This window comes from Tiliqua scincoides, chromosome 3, assembly GCF_035046505.1.
Source record: "Tiliqua scincoides isolate rTilSci1 chromosome 3, rTilSci1.hap2, whole genome shotgun sequence".
Taxonomy (NCBI): Eukaryota; Metazoa; Chordata; class Lepidosauria; order Squamata; family Scincidae; genus Tiliqua; species Tiliqua scincoides.
The window spans coordinates 89787252-89802695 of record NC_089823.1 but is presented as its reverse complement, the minus strand read 5'-3'; the positions used below and the strand labels follow the sequence as shown (position 1 = coordinate 89802695).

General features: G+C 40.3%; 1 protein-coding gene across 5 annotated transcripts in view; it reads left to right on the top strand.

The window, feature by feature from the left end:
• INPP4A (inositol polyphosphate-4-phosphatase type I A) overlaps window positions 1–15444 on the top strand; it is a 131626-nt gene that overhangs the window by 75855 nt on the left and 40327 nt on the right. For 3 of the 5 annotated variants that reach the window (XM_066619325.1, XM_066619322.1, XM_066619323.1), the window contains exons 9-14: window positions 565–655; window positions 1266–1413; window positions 6774–6904; window positions 7414–7518; window positions 9049–9157; window positions 14714–14731. In XM_066619325.1, coding sequence (XP_066475422.1) covers window positions 565–655; window positions 1266–1413; window positions 6774–6904; window positions 7414–7518; window positions 9049–9157; window positions 14714–14731 — 602 coding nt within the window. The remainder of the gene's footprint in view (window positions 1–564; window positions 656–1265; window positions 1414–6773; window positions 6905–7413; window positions 7519–9048; window positions 9158–14713; window positions 14732–15444) is intronic. The other 2 variants (XM_066619326.1, XM_066619324.1) reach the window with 1 other exon arrangement.

Sequence of the window (15444 nt, the reverse complement as noted above, 5' to 3'; positions counted from 1 at the left end):
CAGTTGTAGAGTTCTGTTATGAGAGCTGTCATTATGCAGTGGCTAAGAAACTGAGCTACAAATCAGGATTTCCTGGTTCAATTGTTGTCTCTCTCATGAATTCACTAGGCAAGCCTTAGCTCCCCAGCTCCAATATGGAGAGAATGTATAGTTGTGCCCCAGTATTTGCATGGATTCCATTTCGGAACCCCCTCAAAAACCTGAAACCATGGATACTGGGGACGCCCCCAACCTCCAGAGGCGAGGGCTTTTCTGAGCCTCGCAGAGGCCATGCGTGTCCTCCCGCAGCCTCAGTGGGCTTCAGAATGGCCGTTTAGGCTGAAAAAAGCGACTTCCGATCACTGAAAAAAGCAGAAGTGATGGAATTTTCTGTTGCATATTTTGTTGTCTGCTGAAAGATAGCGGATCTTGTTGATTTCAGTGACAACAGCTTCAGATTTAAGCTATCCTTTATAGCTCAGTCTATAAGTGATAAAGCTATCCTTTATAGTTCAAACACACTTTAAGAAGGCTTGGTGATGAAGGTTTAAGTTCCATGTATCCTGTTGTTTCCATTTTCTTTAGACTGTGCTGCCTGTTGATGAAAGCTTAACAGAATCTTTAGGAATCAGGTCCAAATACGCTTCATTACGGAAAGATTCATTACTAAAATCTGGTAAGTAGCTGCTTGTGCTGGTAGAATTATCAGTTTAATATTTCTGAATCCTGCTCTTGAATAGTCCAGTGAAGAACTAACTTGTCTTCAGACATTCTCTGTGTGTAATGAATGCCCCATTTTTTGCCTATTTTTTGTAGTTTTGGACATGTTTAACTTCTCAGGAGCTCCTGTGCAGGTTCAGTAGTCTTAGAGGTGCTGGAAAATCCCCCTGCAGTGTTTTTGCTTTTTGTTTGAGCATTTTTCACCAGCCATGTTCTGAATGTGGATTCAGGGTCTGTCTTCCTGTCTGGGGCAGCTATTCTGCTTAGAGATAAGCCTATATTACACCATTGGACTGTGAGTTAGATGAACCAGTGCTCTGATTTGGTATAAGAAACTTTCTGTGTTCCAAAGAATCAGCTTTCTTTCTCTTGGTTGACTATTGCCTGTGTCAACGTGTGGTAGGCTTTAACTAAGCAAACAGTGAAATGTCGCCACATTAACTCATTTTGTGAATTGAGGTTTGTGTAGTTTCTGAACTACTTAGCTTAACATAACAAGCCTCAGTGTTAAGGGAATGAGATGTGTCTCCTTAGGCCATACTTACCAAAGTGTGTTTAACTTTCAGTGTTTGGAGGGGCCATTTGTCGAATGTATCGTTTCCCCACCACTGATGGGAACCACCTGAGGATCTTAGAGCAAATGGCAGAGAGTGTGTTGTCCCTACATATTCCCAGACAGTTTGTGAAGCTTTTACTTGAGGAAGATGCTGCAAGGTAAAAAAAACAAAAAAACCAAATGGAATAGATGTTAGTCCTGGAAATGTATAAGTTAAATTAGCCCTTCTTCAGACAAGAAAATAAAATATTGTTGCAAACTCTGTGGCTTTTCAGTATCTGCCTACTGTGATGAATGCATACATCTGTGTTCCTCCTACAGTGACCTAAGGAACTGTTTTGTAAATCTGTTTATGACTTTATTTGCAGTCATAAGATCTATCATGTTGTTGTTTTTTATAATGTATGTTTCTGCCCTGCTTTTTGGTACACTGGGTTATATTCTATGTTTTGTTACAAATGAAGTTAATCATGATTAGATCCCACTAAAATCAGTGATATAATTCTATATACAGTTATCTGGGAGTAGGACCCATTGAACTCAATGGGTCTTACTGCTGAATAGACATGCGTAAGATTTGTGTTGTTAGTCATGACTAAACAAGCTTTGGATACAGCTCTCTTGTCAGCAGAATCAATAGAACATTTTCCCAGGCTCAGGGTAGCCAGTTGCTAACTATAGAGGTATCTTAAGAGTTCTGCCAGACACTGATTCCTAAAGTGATGTAACGAATGTTGACACATGCAAAATAACTTCCAAACCTTTGTTTTCAACAGTCTTTCTCCAAGTCTTCTGTTAGTGTATTAAGTCATTGAGATGGATCGTTTTAATTCTTCTTCTGTTGTTGACTCAACTTGTCAACATTAATATGAATATGACTTGCAGTGAAGCCAGTTGATTTTGTACTGGGCATTCATTGACCACATAGATTATTGTAGGCCTATTGTGCATATCATGTTAGGAAAGGATAGTCATATACAAACAGGAACCGTTTGGATTCCTTGCATTGAATGTTAAAGTTGAATGGTGCCTTGGTCATTTGTCCAAGCTCAGTGCAGGCGGCTACGGCATCTTTGATAAGTAGCTATCTCATGCTGCTTGAAAACCTCCAGTGAGGAGAGCCTGCAACTTCACAAGACAAACTATTCCAGTATTGGACACCTCTTACAGTTAAGAAATTCTTCTTATTTCTACCCTGTAGTTTCAACTCATTGGTTCTAGTCCTGCCCTCAGAAATCACAGAAAGTAAATCCTCCTTCTGCAGGACTGCTCTTCAGATACTTGAAGATGGCCTAAGGCCTTTAGTTCTCTCTTCTCCAGGCTTAAACATCCAAGCGCATTCCTCAAAGGACTTTGTTTCCAGACCCCTCACCATCCTAGGCCCAAATCCTAACCAACTTTCCAGCACTGGCAAAGGGATACCAATGGGACATGTGAACATAAGAACCTCACTGGATCAGGCCATAGGCCCATCTAGTCCAGCTTCCTGTATCTCACAGCAGCCCACCAAATGCTCCAGGGAGCACACCAGATAACAAGAGACCTCATCCTGGTGCCCTCCCTTGCATCTGGCATTCTGACATAGCGCATTTCTAAAATCAGGAGGTTGCACATACACATGTGCTGCATCCTGCAGTTGGATGGCACTCATGGAGGCCTCCTCGAGGTAAAGGAATGTTTGTTCCCTTACCTTGGAGCTGCATTGCCCTTTCCAGCATGGAGGTAAGTTGGTTAGGATTGCATCCTTAGTTGTCCTTCTCTGAACCCAGCTTATCAATGTCTTTCTTAAAATGTGGAGCTGAACACTGAACACAGTATTCCAAGTGAGGTCTAACTAGTGCAAAATAGAGTAGAACAGTTACTTCTTGTCACTTGGACTTGATGGCTCTGCTAACGCAGCCGAGCAGTGCATTTATTTTTTTTTTGCAGCCGCATTACACTGCTGGCTCATATTCGGCTTGTGGTCCAATAAGACACCTAGATCATTTTTACACATGCTGCTACCAAGCCAGATTTCCTCCATCCTGTATTTCATTTTTTTTTCTTTTGTTCTGGGCTTTACATTTCTGTCCAATGAACTTCACCTTGTTGATGTGGGCCCAGTAATTGAGCTTGTGAAAATAATTTTGAATATTGTTTCTGTCTTCCAAGATGTTAGCTATTTCCTGCCTGCAAATTTGTTTCATCTGCAAATTTGATAAACATTCCCTCTTCCTCCTCACCCAGGATATAATGTTGAATAGTACAAGGCCCAAGGCAGACATGTCTCCTACAATTATATGAGTTCATGGCATGTTCAGCTTTCAAACTGCTGTACAAATAATCATCAGTTTACACCATCTGATGAATTTGGTTCATTATTTTTACCACTGCTTTAGCTAAACATAAACAGAATCAGGTAATTAAAGTCTCATAATAGAGAGGTCAGAGTGAGATGATTAAACCAAGAGAAGTGCTACTGTGGCTATTACATTATTCAGCTGCTAATATGCAATTTTATAAAAAGCAACATAAGACTTGGGGGTAAATATTTAATAAGAAAAAGTAGCTAGCTATTGAACTTTTTCACTTTTTTGAAGTTCCTAGCAATCCAATTGGAAAAATAAATTCAACTGGACAAAATATTATGAACATGGGCATAATAATTTGAAACTGATTTCTGCATGTGTCATCTGGGAACCAGTTGATTCATTGATTTGATGCTTCAGTGATTAGTAGATTTGTCAGAATGCTGGAGCTCTGTGGGGTACATGGCCCCTTTCTGGGTGGATTTGACTGGATCAGGAAGTTGTAAGTTAGATTTTGCTTGAATGAGGAGGTGCCAAGGTAAAATTGGCAACAACCATAGTAAAGTCACTAACAAAAGTTGTTTGGGATACTGGTAATTATTAGCAGTTTTGACTCTTATGGCTTGTACATTAGTAATGTAGCAATGCTTGGACCTTATGATTAGAGACACTAGTAAGATAATGGAAATGTATCTGGCTATTTTTGTGCGCAAAAGGATTTTCAGAGTTTATATGCATCAAAACCAAAAGAGGAATGAAAGAAAATTGGACTTGGAGAGGGGAAAAAATGACTCAGTATTTTGGAAGAAGAGAAGGTAGTTCTAATTTGATGGAATGACGCAAGTGAGAAGTGATCCCTTCCAAATCTTGACAATGAGCCAGTCACTCGCACTTTTTCACCTCACAAAGAATGTGTCCTCTTTTGAACAGTTGCGGGCAGACTGCCACCAGCGGCCTAGGATTTAGTCTTCCTTACCCCTTTCCCAGCTCCTCCAACTGATTTGTAAGCAGACTGCTTTCAGATCAGTCACTTGATTACACTGGAACTTGCTTTCAATTGAATTCTTCAGATTGTTGCCTTTTGTAGTGCCACCAAAAGTGGCTTGAGCAGACATGGCTACTTTGGAATTCTTTACAAGACAGGGTTATGGTGTCAGGCTATGCTGCACATTTGATTTTATCCTATTATAAGTAGTGCTGCAGAATATCAGGAGTGTGTGATAATTGTACTAGCATAACTGATTCTGTGATGGCCAGAAGTGCCTTTTGGAGGCATACCAATAACTTTGGTCTTAATGTGCCATGATGATCCTGTTCATATTCCTGGCCATAATGGCGTTGCACAGTGCTGCTACACTGCACCTGACAACTTCAACTTGCCTGTACAATAATTTTATTCCCTGCTCTACTTTTGCACACATACTGCAGGAGCAAGCAAAATGTTATCCGCTACTCCTGTCTTGTTGAGTGTTCTATGTTGGTTAGTGATGTCAGTGCAATTCAACACATTGTGGTACCACATGAATGCAACAGTTCTTGCATTTGATCCTGTATGTGTATTTTCTGGTTTGTGGCAGGATTGGTGTCAGGAGCTGGCATTGCTTGGCAGCTGTCAAGGGCACTTGGAAGGACTCATTGTTGATCCCTGACAACCTCTGTGCCCATCAGAGTTGCCAAATAGCCAGGATTGGCCTGCGGTCTCCAGATGGCTGCTGAAACAATCCTGAAAATTTTAACAGGGCCTCCCAGTTTTAATTACATTATGCCATGCTGGAAAATCAAATCCCCAGAAATAGCTTCAGGCAGAGTTGGCAACTCTGGTACCCATAGTCTTGGTAGTGTTGAGCTGCTTCCTTGGGGTTCACTAAGGTAGGAAGAGGCCCATGGAGGGCATTAGGCCAACGTTCCCTGAAACCCTGGGCTGGTCCTGAGTGATGTATACACTACTAAGCAGAGAGCTTGGGATCAGAGTGATGCATTCACTAGAGAGCTTTTATAATCAAACAGAACACATTCTGACAAAAAGGATATGGTAATCACAGAAACACAGAAAATAAACAGCCCCTGTTTTTAAACAAGGAAGAATATGGTTGTGAGTAAGGCATTGGATTTTCAGATTTGGGCCTTGTACTGCCCAGATGCAAGATCATGAGTACGTTTATCTTACATAAAGTCATGTATGAGATGGCCTGAAGCATCAGATTAATTAGCATGGACTTGTACTTGGGTCTGATATTAAGAAGTGAGCAGCAGCTGTTGCACTTGCCTTTTGTAGCAATGAGTTTAGTGCTCTTGTGACTGTACCCTAGCATGTTGACAATACATACCAGTTGCGGAAGAGCAATGATGGAAGAGGATTGTGCCCGGCTCCTGCCTGTGGTCATTCTGGAATTACTGTGTGGCACAGGATGGGCCTGGAGCCTGAGATCCAGCATGGCCCTTCCTCAGAAAGCAGTTGTGTTTTTAGAGAGGGTGATTTAGAGCAAATAAGTGGGGAAGGGGTAGATGGAGTGCTCAGTCCTTTTCCTGGCCATTTTTTTACTCCAGACCACATCTTTTCCCCATAAAGTTCAAAACACATTTCTGCAAGAGTGCTGCTGCACTCATAGAGCAAAATATTTCCATACTATCTAGTTACTCATAATTCCTTTCAAGTGAAATTTTCAACTGAAAGCAAAAGGTTAGAGTTACGTGGCCATTACGCTCAGTTCCTTTGTGCCCAGCAGCTGCTGTCTGGAAAATTCCAATTGATCTTTAATTGTTTGCAAAGGGAGGAGAGCTGCACAATTTCACAAATATGAGGGGGGGAATCCACCATGAAAATTAGGCAGATATGGCTTTTCCCATTACTATATTTGGTTTTGGGGAAACTGTACCTGTTGAAGTTTGTCTGTCACACAGCTATTAAAGACATAGGAGCCTTGCCATAGAAAGGTGGCAGTTCTATTCCCTGGCTAGAAGGTGGGATGTTTTAATAGTCCAATTATGATTGTGGGTGTTGGTTGTGGCCTTTCTGGAATTCATCTGTTAATTGGTGAACTCTCATATGATAAGAGAATGATATATGACCTCAAATAATATTGATGCAATGGGGATTATGTGTCTTTTCAACCAATTTTTGTGTGTGTGTGTTTGCACACACAAACACACAAATTGGTCGAAAAGTTATGCTGTTGAGCAAGAATGCAACAAAACTAAGAGCATGTCACTGTCTTTGGGTGTTTTGGTAGGGTTTGTGAACTTGAAGAGCTGGGAGAGCTGTCCCCTTGTTGGGAAAGCCTTCGTCGACAAATTGTTACTCAGTACCAAACGATTATTCTGACCTATCAGGAAAACCTCACAAATCTGCATCAGTACAAAGGTACTAAGTTCTGTTTTCTGTCCTATCAAATTGCATGTTATAGTTTATAAGAAACTTTCTCTAAGGGAATTTTTTTTTTCTTTAAAGAAATACTATCGTGGAAAGCCTTGCATACAGATGCCTTAATCTGAAAACAGTCATAAGCAAACAGTCCCCAATGCAGTTCAAGCTTAGAAAGTTTCAGAGGATAAATTACAGTTAGCTGTCATAGAAAGATTATTAACATTTGTATACCTTTTGAGACCTTGCATTAGAGGTGACCAATTGGAAGCTCCTGAGCCCAGTCTGGTTTTTTGAGGGCCACTGGAGACAAAGAAGAGTGTGGAGCAAGTGCATCTGTGGCAACAGGACTTGCAAACAGGCTGGGGGATGGGGCTAAAGTGCTTATCTGTTTTCGAAGGAGCCCTTCAGGAAGTTTAGCTGCTGTTCTGGGTTTTGTGCTGTTTGTCATTTCTCCTCACTAGTTGCATTTTTGTGATCATGCAGAACCTTTTCAAATCTTTCCTCAGGTCCATCATTTAAAGCAAGTAGCTTGAAAGCTGATAAAAAACTAGAATTTGTGCCCACAAATTTACACATACAGCGGATGAGAGTCCAGGACGATGCAGGATCAGGTATTTGGCTTATTCATGCATTGGTGTAGAATATTCAAATAATTAGTCCTAGTTTGTGTATTTTTAAAGAAAAAAAATTCTTGGATTCAGTTTCCAGACTTTGTTTTCAAGTGATCATTTTACTCATGCAACTTGGAAGTAAAACTTTGCTAGGATTTTCCACAGTGGGGTTCTTGATTCTCCTGGGGAATTTGAAAAAGAAGGGCTGAAGTATAGAAAAAGGTTGTGAGGATAGGCTGGGTAGGGAACCTCATGAAACCATTCAGGGGTTCAAGCAGGTATTTGCCAATTAGGGAGGCCACCCTCTGTGACTTCATGGTGGGGGCTTGTGAAGACTCTTGAACTCAAGGAATGGTGACTGGGAGGGAGGTTGTGCTTGCAGAAAAACTTGAAACCGCTTATCTGCATAGTGCTTGTTATCTTCCTAGGTAAAACTTTCTATAGCTATCTCATATTCATAGACTTTTAAGGAGTCATCTATAAAGGAACTCCTATAAAACAATCATAATTCTTCCTTTTCTATGGAGCAAAATGGAATGCCCATTTCATTTATTTCACCCATAGCAATAAATAAATAATGTAGTTATTGCTCTTTGCATGCAAGTTTATCACCCCCTGGGCCATATTCTACTTGGCAGGTCCTTTGGGGTTTCCTTTTATCACATAATTGAACTAAGTATTCTGCCATTCGAATCTCAGTGAGCTCTCCTTTCCCTGCAGAGGAAGAGCCTACTCCATGTGCACAAAGGCATGTGCGTGTGTAGCATTCCTTGTACTCAAGGATCAGTTAACCCTTGTTCCCTGGGAATTTCTTGTTTATGGCACCTGTTCATAGTTGCTGATTTACTTATGTAATGCCAACATATTACTTAAGCTTTGTATTACAGGGAAGAACTTTTGGCTTCCTTACTTGCACATTCTTGACATCTGCTGATAATGACCTGTTATCACTGGTCATGTCATCATTCTCCATGCCTGTACCAGTAATGTGAAAATGAGGAAATCCAGAGTTCTGTCTCAGGATTCAAACATGATGGCACTGCCCTAGTCAATCAGCAACTCAAGGTAAACGCCTTGATCAAGAAGTTTCAAAGGCTTCAGTGGAGAGGAGGCTTCACATGCTCTGTTACACCAAACACTGCCCCTCCTCCATACAACAAAGCATTGTCAGTGGCCTTGCATGCCGGGACTATGACATGAAATTGCATACATGGTTAAATGCAGTGAGATTACATTAAAAAAATGTCTTGTCAGATCCTGACATAATTCTTACACAGACTTGCTTGTCTGTGGATAGGGGATCATGGCTTTCAGAACTGAATGCTTTGTAGCTCATAGCTGAACTTAGAGGGTACTTAACACAGCAGATGGCATTTGTAAACCTATTGTAAGATTAATAGAGTATTTGGCATAATGAGAAATGACATTTTTGAAACCTGAATTCCTAGACTTGCATTGCAAGTTGAAATAATAGGCCTTTTCTTTAAACCTGTTTCCCTTTTCTTTTTCCCCTGCTTTTGGTCTGTTTAGATCAGAATTATGATATTGTAACTATAGGAGCACCAGCAGCTCATTGTCAAGGCTTTAAATCTGGAGGTCTGCGGAAAAAGCTGCAGAAATTTGAAGATGCAAAGAAACAGTAAGTAGAATGATAATTGTCAGCTCTGCTTTATGCCTTTCGTAGGGTCCTAATTATGTACAAAATAAATAAAAAAACTCATTCCATGTTTTTTGTTGCCTCTTCACATAGGACGCTTTCCCCCAAAAGTAAGAAGAATAGAAGCACTTTATTCAAAGAGCAGGAAAGAAGGTTTTTTACTTCTGTTTTTTATTAGCCATTTTTATTCTTTTAGTAGATTCTTTCATAGCTAGTGAATGCTTAATAAGCTATTTTATATTGAATCATTAGTTGCAGTTAAGATTGGAATGCCCAGGTTGAATGTAGGCTGTTTAGGATCTTAGCTACAGAAGCTTGATGGAAGAGGCTCTAAAATCCAGAGGCAGCTCTTCTTGAGCCCCTCTTTGCTCCAGTCCCTGGCAGTTTTGAATGTTGTGGTGATACACCTGCATTTGATTTTAATGTGGCTTAAAATGGCAAGGCAAAAAAAAATACTGATATTAGGAAGGCAAGAAGAGCATCTGAAGATGCTCCTGTTTGTTGTTGGCTTTCAGGATGTCCCACTACTTGAATTCTGATGACACCAACATTCCTTCTATCTCCTAATAGATATTAAGAGTATATATAAGAACTATCCATCCATAATCATGTTCCAATTTTAGAAACTATATTATGTATTTGATAATGTCATTTTTCCTTTTCGTTTTTCCCTAGTGCATTTAGGTAAACTTATCTTTATATGTTCTAGGAAATTGGTTTTGAAACTAGCTCCTAATATTGTAATCTGAGATTTAGAAATATATTTAATGACTGTCTTGAATGCAGTTTCCTTTCTGAAGTCGGAAGGGAACATGGCTAAACTAATTTTCCTAGCTTTGGTCTCTGTAATTTTCTAAAAGCTGCCATTAACGATGCTTGAAAACATAGTGCCGTAATAGTGCAAATCCTGTTTTTTATTTTTTTTTAGATATGGTTTTAGAGTTCCTTGCCAAAAAAAATTGTCAATCCATGCTTTTTAAGAGCAAAAATCAGGGCCAAACTAAATGTTGTGTTAAAATGTTGTTTGTTTGGGTCAGAATATTTGGTTTGGCTTTTTTTGGTTTTGCCAGGTGCTCCAGTCTGGAGCAGGACCATGGAGAGGGGATATATGACCTATTCTCCTTAATAATAATAAATAATAAAACTTTATTTTTATCCCGCCCTTCTCCCTAACGGGACCCTAACTTGTGCAACAGTCCTGACAAATCCCACACCCCAAAGTGACTGTTGGCTCCTGTAGGGAACCGATGGAAGTTTCCCTCCTGGAGCTAATAACAACATGAGATGAGGTTTTCATTGAGACTGTGATGCGCTGGGGAAGGATTAAATGGCCCCCTCTCTGTATCATGATCCTGATTTGGCTCCTCCCCATGGCTATTTTTGTTTAAAAAAAATATAAAAACATGTAGAACCAACTGAGTGTTTGATATTATGTTTCTGATAGTAAATTCTGATTGACCCTTTCTGGTATTCTAGTATATTTACTTATTAGATAGCAGATGCTTGGTTACTTTTTTTTGCTTGACGGAACAGCACAGGAGAGGCTGTTTGGCAGAACGGGAAACAAATGATCTGAGCTTTTCTTAGAGCTACTTTGCATATTACATAGTGGCATGGGAGTGCTTTATACTTCTGTACTGGTTGAACTTATATTGTTTGGTACGTCAAACATAATGTTCAAATATGTCTCTGTGATCTGTGTAGAGATGCAGGATTCCCAGGTGGAATAATGTGCAAACTGGCTCCCATGCATCTGATTAGCCTCCATTTTGCACTTGCTGGCTGCATTATTGCTGGCTCGTATATATGCTGTGTTGCAAAATAAATGTCTGTCTGTCTGAAAAGGCAGGTCTTGGGAAAGTGTTAAGGACATGCCTACACAGAGGTTACTAAAGGGTTGAGAACACTGTCGTTCCTGGTGGGTGGAAAAACACTAAGGGCACAATCCGAACCCCTTATGTCAGTGCTTTCCAGTACTGACATAAGGGCAGTGCATCTCTAAGGTAAGGGAACAAACATTTCCTTACTTTAAGGAGGTCTCCGTGAGTGACACCCAACTGCAGGTTGCAGCACATGTCCCATTGGCACCGCTATGCTAGTGCTAGAAAGCACTGACATAAGGAGTTAAGATTGCACCCTAAGTTGTACAGGCTTCTGAGTGCTGGTGTAAAGCAACCCCTCCCCCTTGCCTTCAGAGTTAGTCATGGCTGCAAAATCAAAACTTTAGCAACTGTGAGCGGCTCTGTAGGGTAGGGGCCACTTTACACCCGTGTTTGGGAGCCTGCACAATTTAGTGTCCCCCCTCCACCTAAAATGCCATTGGTTGAGAAGTGTCAAGTAGCATGGAAACAGTAAAACCATATCAGGCCTCCTTGTGGTGCTAGCAACCATGATCAACCAGGTATCTGCACCAGCTGAGTAGCTGGGGTGAGTGACCTTAAAAAACACTGCTTTCCACTTTAAACACTTGGACAGTAAATCAGTACCCCAGAAAGATCTCTTGTATCCCCCAAGCAAACATTTGTAGCTTCTCCTGACAGCCACCTTCTGTGGAGTAAGCTTTTTAAAAAAGCATGTGTCTCGTATGAGTCCACATATGACTTTTTTTCCATACAGCCTTCTCCTGAGCCATGTTCTGATAATGGACTCCTAACAAGGTCTGGCTTCCTGGGCCTGACTAAATCTGTGCTGTACTGTCACAGAACTCAGGGTTTCTGTTGGGCTTTGAATTGTAAGAGGTAGTACATATGAGTAGGGAGTGGAAATGTCATGGTCCAGATGATGTCCAAAATTGTTGATTATCACCATTCCTTAAAAAAATCTCCAAACAGGCAAAACAATTAAGAATCCTCAGCTCCTTTATAATTATTTCATGAATGTTTCGTTTTCTTGTGTTTGCAGTGGTTGGATCCATCCTCTCTTGTCACCAGAGCCTTGTTACTATTAACAAAAACAGATGTTTTTTCTTGGGAAAATATCTGTGGGAAAGATCTAGATAAATATAGGTAGATATGTTAAACATCCTCTCTCTTCTTTTAGGCACTTTGCTTTCACTGTCAGAGTTCAAAAGCATACGTCTTCTTTCTCCAGCAGAAGGTGGTCCAAGAAATACAATAAAAAGACCTATTTTGTTAATGTTTCTGTATGTTTCAGTTATTATTAATAGTTATATAAATATTTAATGTTATTCATAATATAATATTATATTAATATATAATATAATATTTAATTATATACCACTTTTCAACCAAAAACTTCACAAATCAGTTTACGTAGCAATATTAATAACATGTACACCACAGGGAACAAATACAGAAGTCACCAAAAACATAGATTTCACTATGTAATGAATGAATAAGATGTGTTAAAAAAGAAACCATAGCATAAGCTCACAATTGTTACGATAAAGAAATACATTTATATTGGTCAGGTTGGACAATTTTACAGCAATCATTATTTCCACTGTCTTTAGCAGACCTAGGTTGAAGGCTCCCTTCCCTGATTGAGTTTAACTTGGCAGACATATTAAATACTTGTATCATTTATAGCAAACAATGTATAACACAGCTACACAACACAATGCAGGTCTGCCAACTTCAGTTCCAGTGTAAATTGCTTGTGCAAAGGGTGTATTCGGAAGAGAGTTTAGTCTTCACCTGCTCTTGAGTGGTATTTCTCTATCTTTAAGAACACCAACTTTACCTTCCCATTTATACTTGTGGGCACTGAGCCCAAGGAGCATAACCTACCCAAGGCCATATGTGAGGTGAAACTTGAACTCAGGTGTTTCAAGGTTCACCTTCTGTCCAGGTTCATCTTCTGATTCTGGTTCACCTTCTGCTCCTGAAGTATTTATTGTCCTTGCTTATCCCCTGCTACCTGAATGTTGATTTAGAAGTGGCAATAGCAGTGTCTCTTAACTATGCTGTCACAAAATTATGAGTGCATTGACCATACATTCTGTTTCAGTTCTAATCATGGCCAGTTCATGCAAAGCATGAAGTTGTGCTTGGGTATTGTAAAGAGAATCTCCAGGGGACAAGACAGTTTGAGAGACTCTCCTTGCACTGTACAAGCACAAATTTGCGTTAACAGGGAGTGGTGAGAATTAAAATAGAAAGTATTTATCAATTCTTGGAATGGCCTGGTTCAGATTCATTTGGATTGTGAATCCAAACCTAAGGAGCTCTGAATCTGCACCCAATCCTGCCTCCCCCCCCCCACACCTACCTTTTCTGCTTGTGTCGGCGCAGGCAGGCCGACACTAGCGGCTAAGGGGAAGCCAGCGCGGAGGCTTATGTCAGCCTCCGTAGGCCAGAGCTTCTCAGAGCACCGACCTGGCTTCCCCTCAAGGAGGCGGAAATGTGCTTTATGGCATGTTTGCAACCCTCCTAAGCCGGCCCACTGGACTTGGGCTGGCATAGGGCGCAGTTTGGATTGCACCCTAAAAGCGCAATCCTAACCCTCTTTCAGCACTGACATAAGGGCAATGCAGCTCCTAGGTAAGGAAACAAACACTTTGAGGAGGCCTTCATGAGTGCCCCTCAACTGCAGGATGCAGCACATGTCCCATTGGCACTGCCAGTGCTGGAAAGTGGGTTAGGATTTGGGCCTAAGGCCTACAAGAGAAGAGGTGGGACCAGAATTTGAAACTGGTTGTATATTCTGATTTAATTTTAATTTTTTAAAAAATTATTTTCATCAGCTATCACAATAATCTCTGGAATACTTAACACTGCCAGTGAGCTCAGGGACATCATTATTGGTGTTGCATAACTGAGAGGATGGGATGGGAAGCGGTGCAGTCCATTGCATTAGCTTCTTCACTCAGCGCTTCTTTCCTTATACTAACTTCAACCCACCCCCACAACCTGCTGGAAGCCCTCTGTCGCAACAGAACGATTGGGGTTTTCATGGGGTTTTCATCTGCATGGAGGGCATTATGCAGTTGTTATATAGGTCAGGAATCAGGTCAGGAAAGCTATTTTAGATGCGCTCAGTGGCTCAGATTGTCCTAGTGGATTTTTAGTTGTCATCATTCCCTCACTTTGGCCCGCAAACTTACACCGTATTGCAGTCTGCTTTTGTAAATCTCTTCAGTTTCAAAAGCAGTTTGTCCTGTGACTTGGAAATTTGCTGTTCACGAAATGCAAACTCCAAACTCCTTTAGGTATGGAGAACAAGTTGAAAGATTCTTAAGGATCCTGGCCATAGATCTTTGGATACCAAAGTTAAATATTGCCTAACTGCAGAACTATGTTTGCATTTCACTGGTCATTCAATGTGCCATGTGCCTATTGTGCTGACGTAGCCAGAAATCTATGGAATGGGCTGCAAATCATCTACCATTCTGTATTATTTGTAATTTTGTTTTGCTAATAAGTTTAACTACATGAACATAACGACATGAACATGCTGTATTGGGAAACTATTAAAACAATTAACATATGTAACTTAACGTTGCTTTGCTTTGTTTTCTGCTTTTGATATTTGCTAACAAATAATGGCTAATTTTACTTTTGATTTTTTTTTCTTTAGCAGTTATGATGAATGTTGGTGAGTTTTCAGTTTCTGAGAATTTTGGGGGGTGGGAAGCTTTCTTCTATGTATTTGTGTGTTTTTTAAAAAGCAAAGATTCCTGGGTTAATGTAAAAGAGAGTTAATGCTTTGCATCCTGCCCTTTGCTAATTTTTAAATCTGTGTTTGTTTTTTTAAACTGAGGTTTATGGTATATAACTGTGTCCGCTTTAGCTGCATTGATCATTTCGTTAATGAACAGCTAACATTTATACATCATTTTTGATGTTTAGAACATTAGGAAACAATTGGAATACTTGAACTTTCTTAGATGACTGCTCTTTCGGGTTTTTTAGAAACCGAAAATACCCCAATGCTATGTATTTTCATGTTTGCTTGAATTAGCAGTTCCTTATATTTGCAAAAGTTTTAGCCTATGAATCAGCTGTACACTGAGACCATAGAAGTTGCTGGCAGAGTGCGTGGACAGTGGCTTACAGCGCAAACCTATGTGTCTACTCAGAAGTAAGTCACAATGTGTTCAGTGGGGTTTACTCCCAGGAAAGTGTGCATAGGATTGTTGCCTTAATTTATGAAAGGTGAGCTGCTTGTTCTCCAGGTTCTTGGAAGTCAAAGTCAAGGTTTACATATTACACAATTTAATTTTAGTTCCATGCAAGGTTCCTGAGCTGTGAGCTCACATGCTTCTTTCTTCCCTGTGTGCACAAGTATAGAAAGTTTTTGTGTTTTAT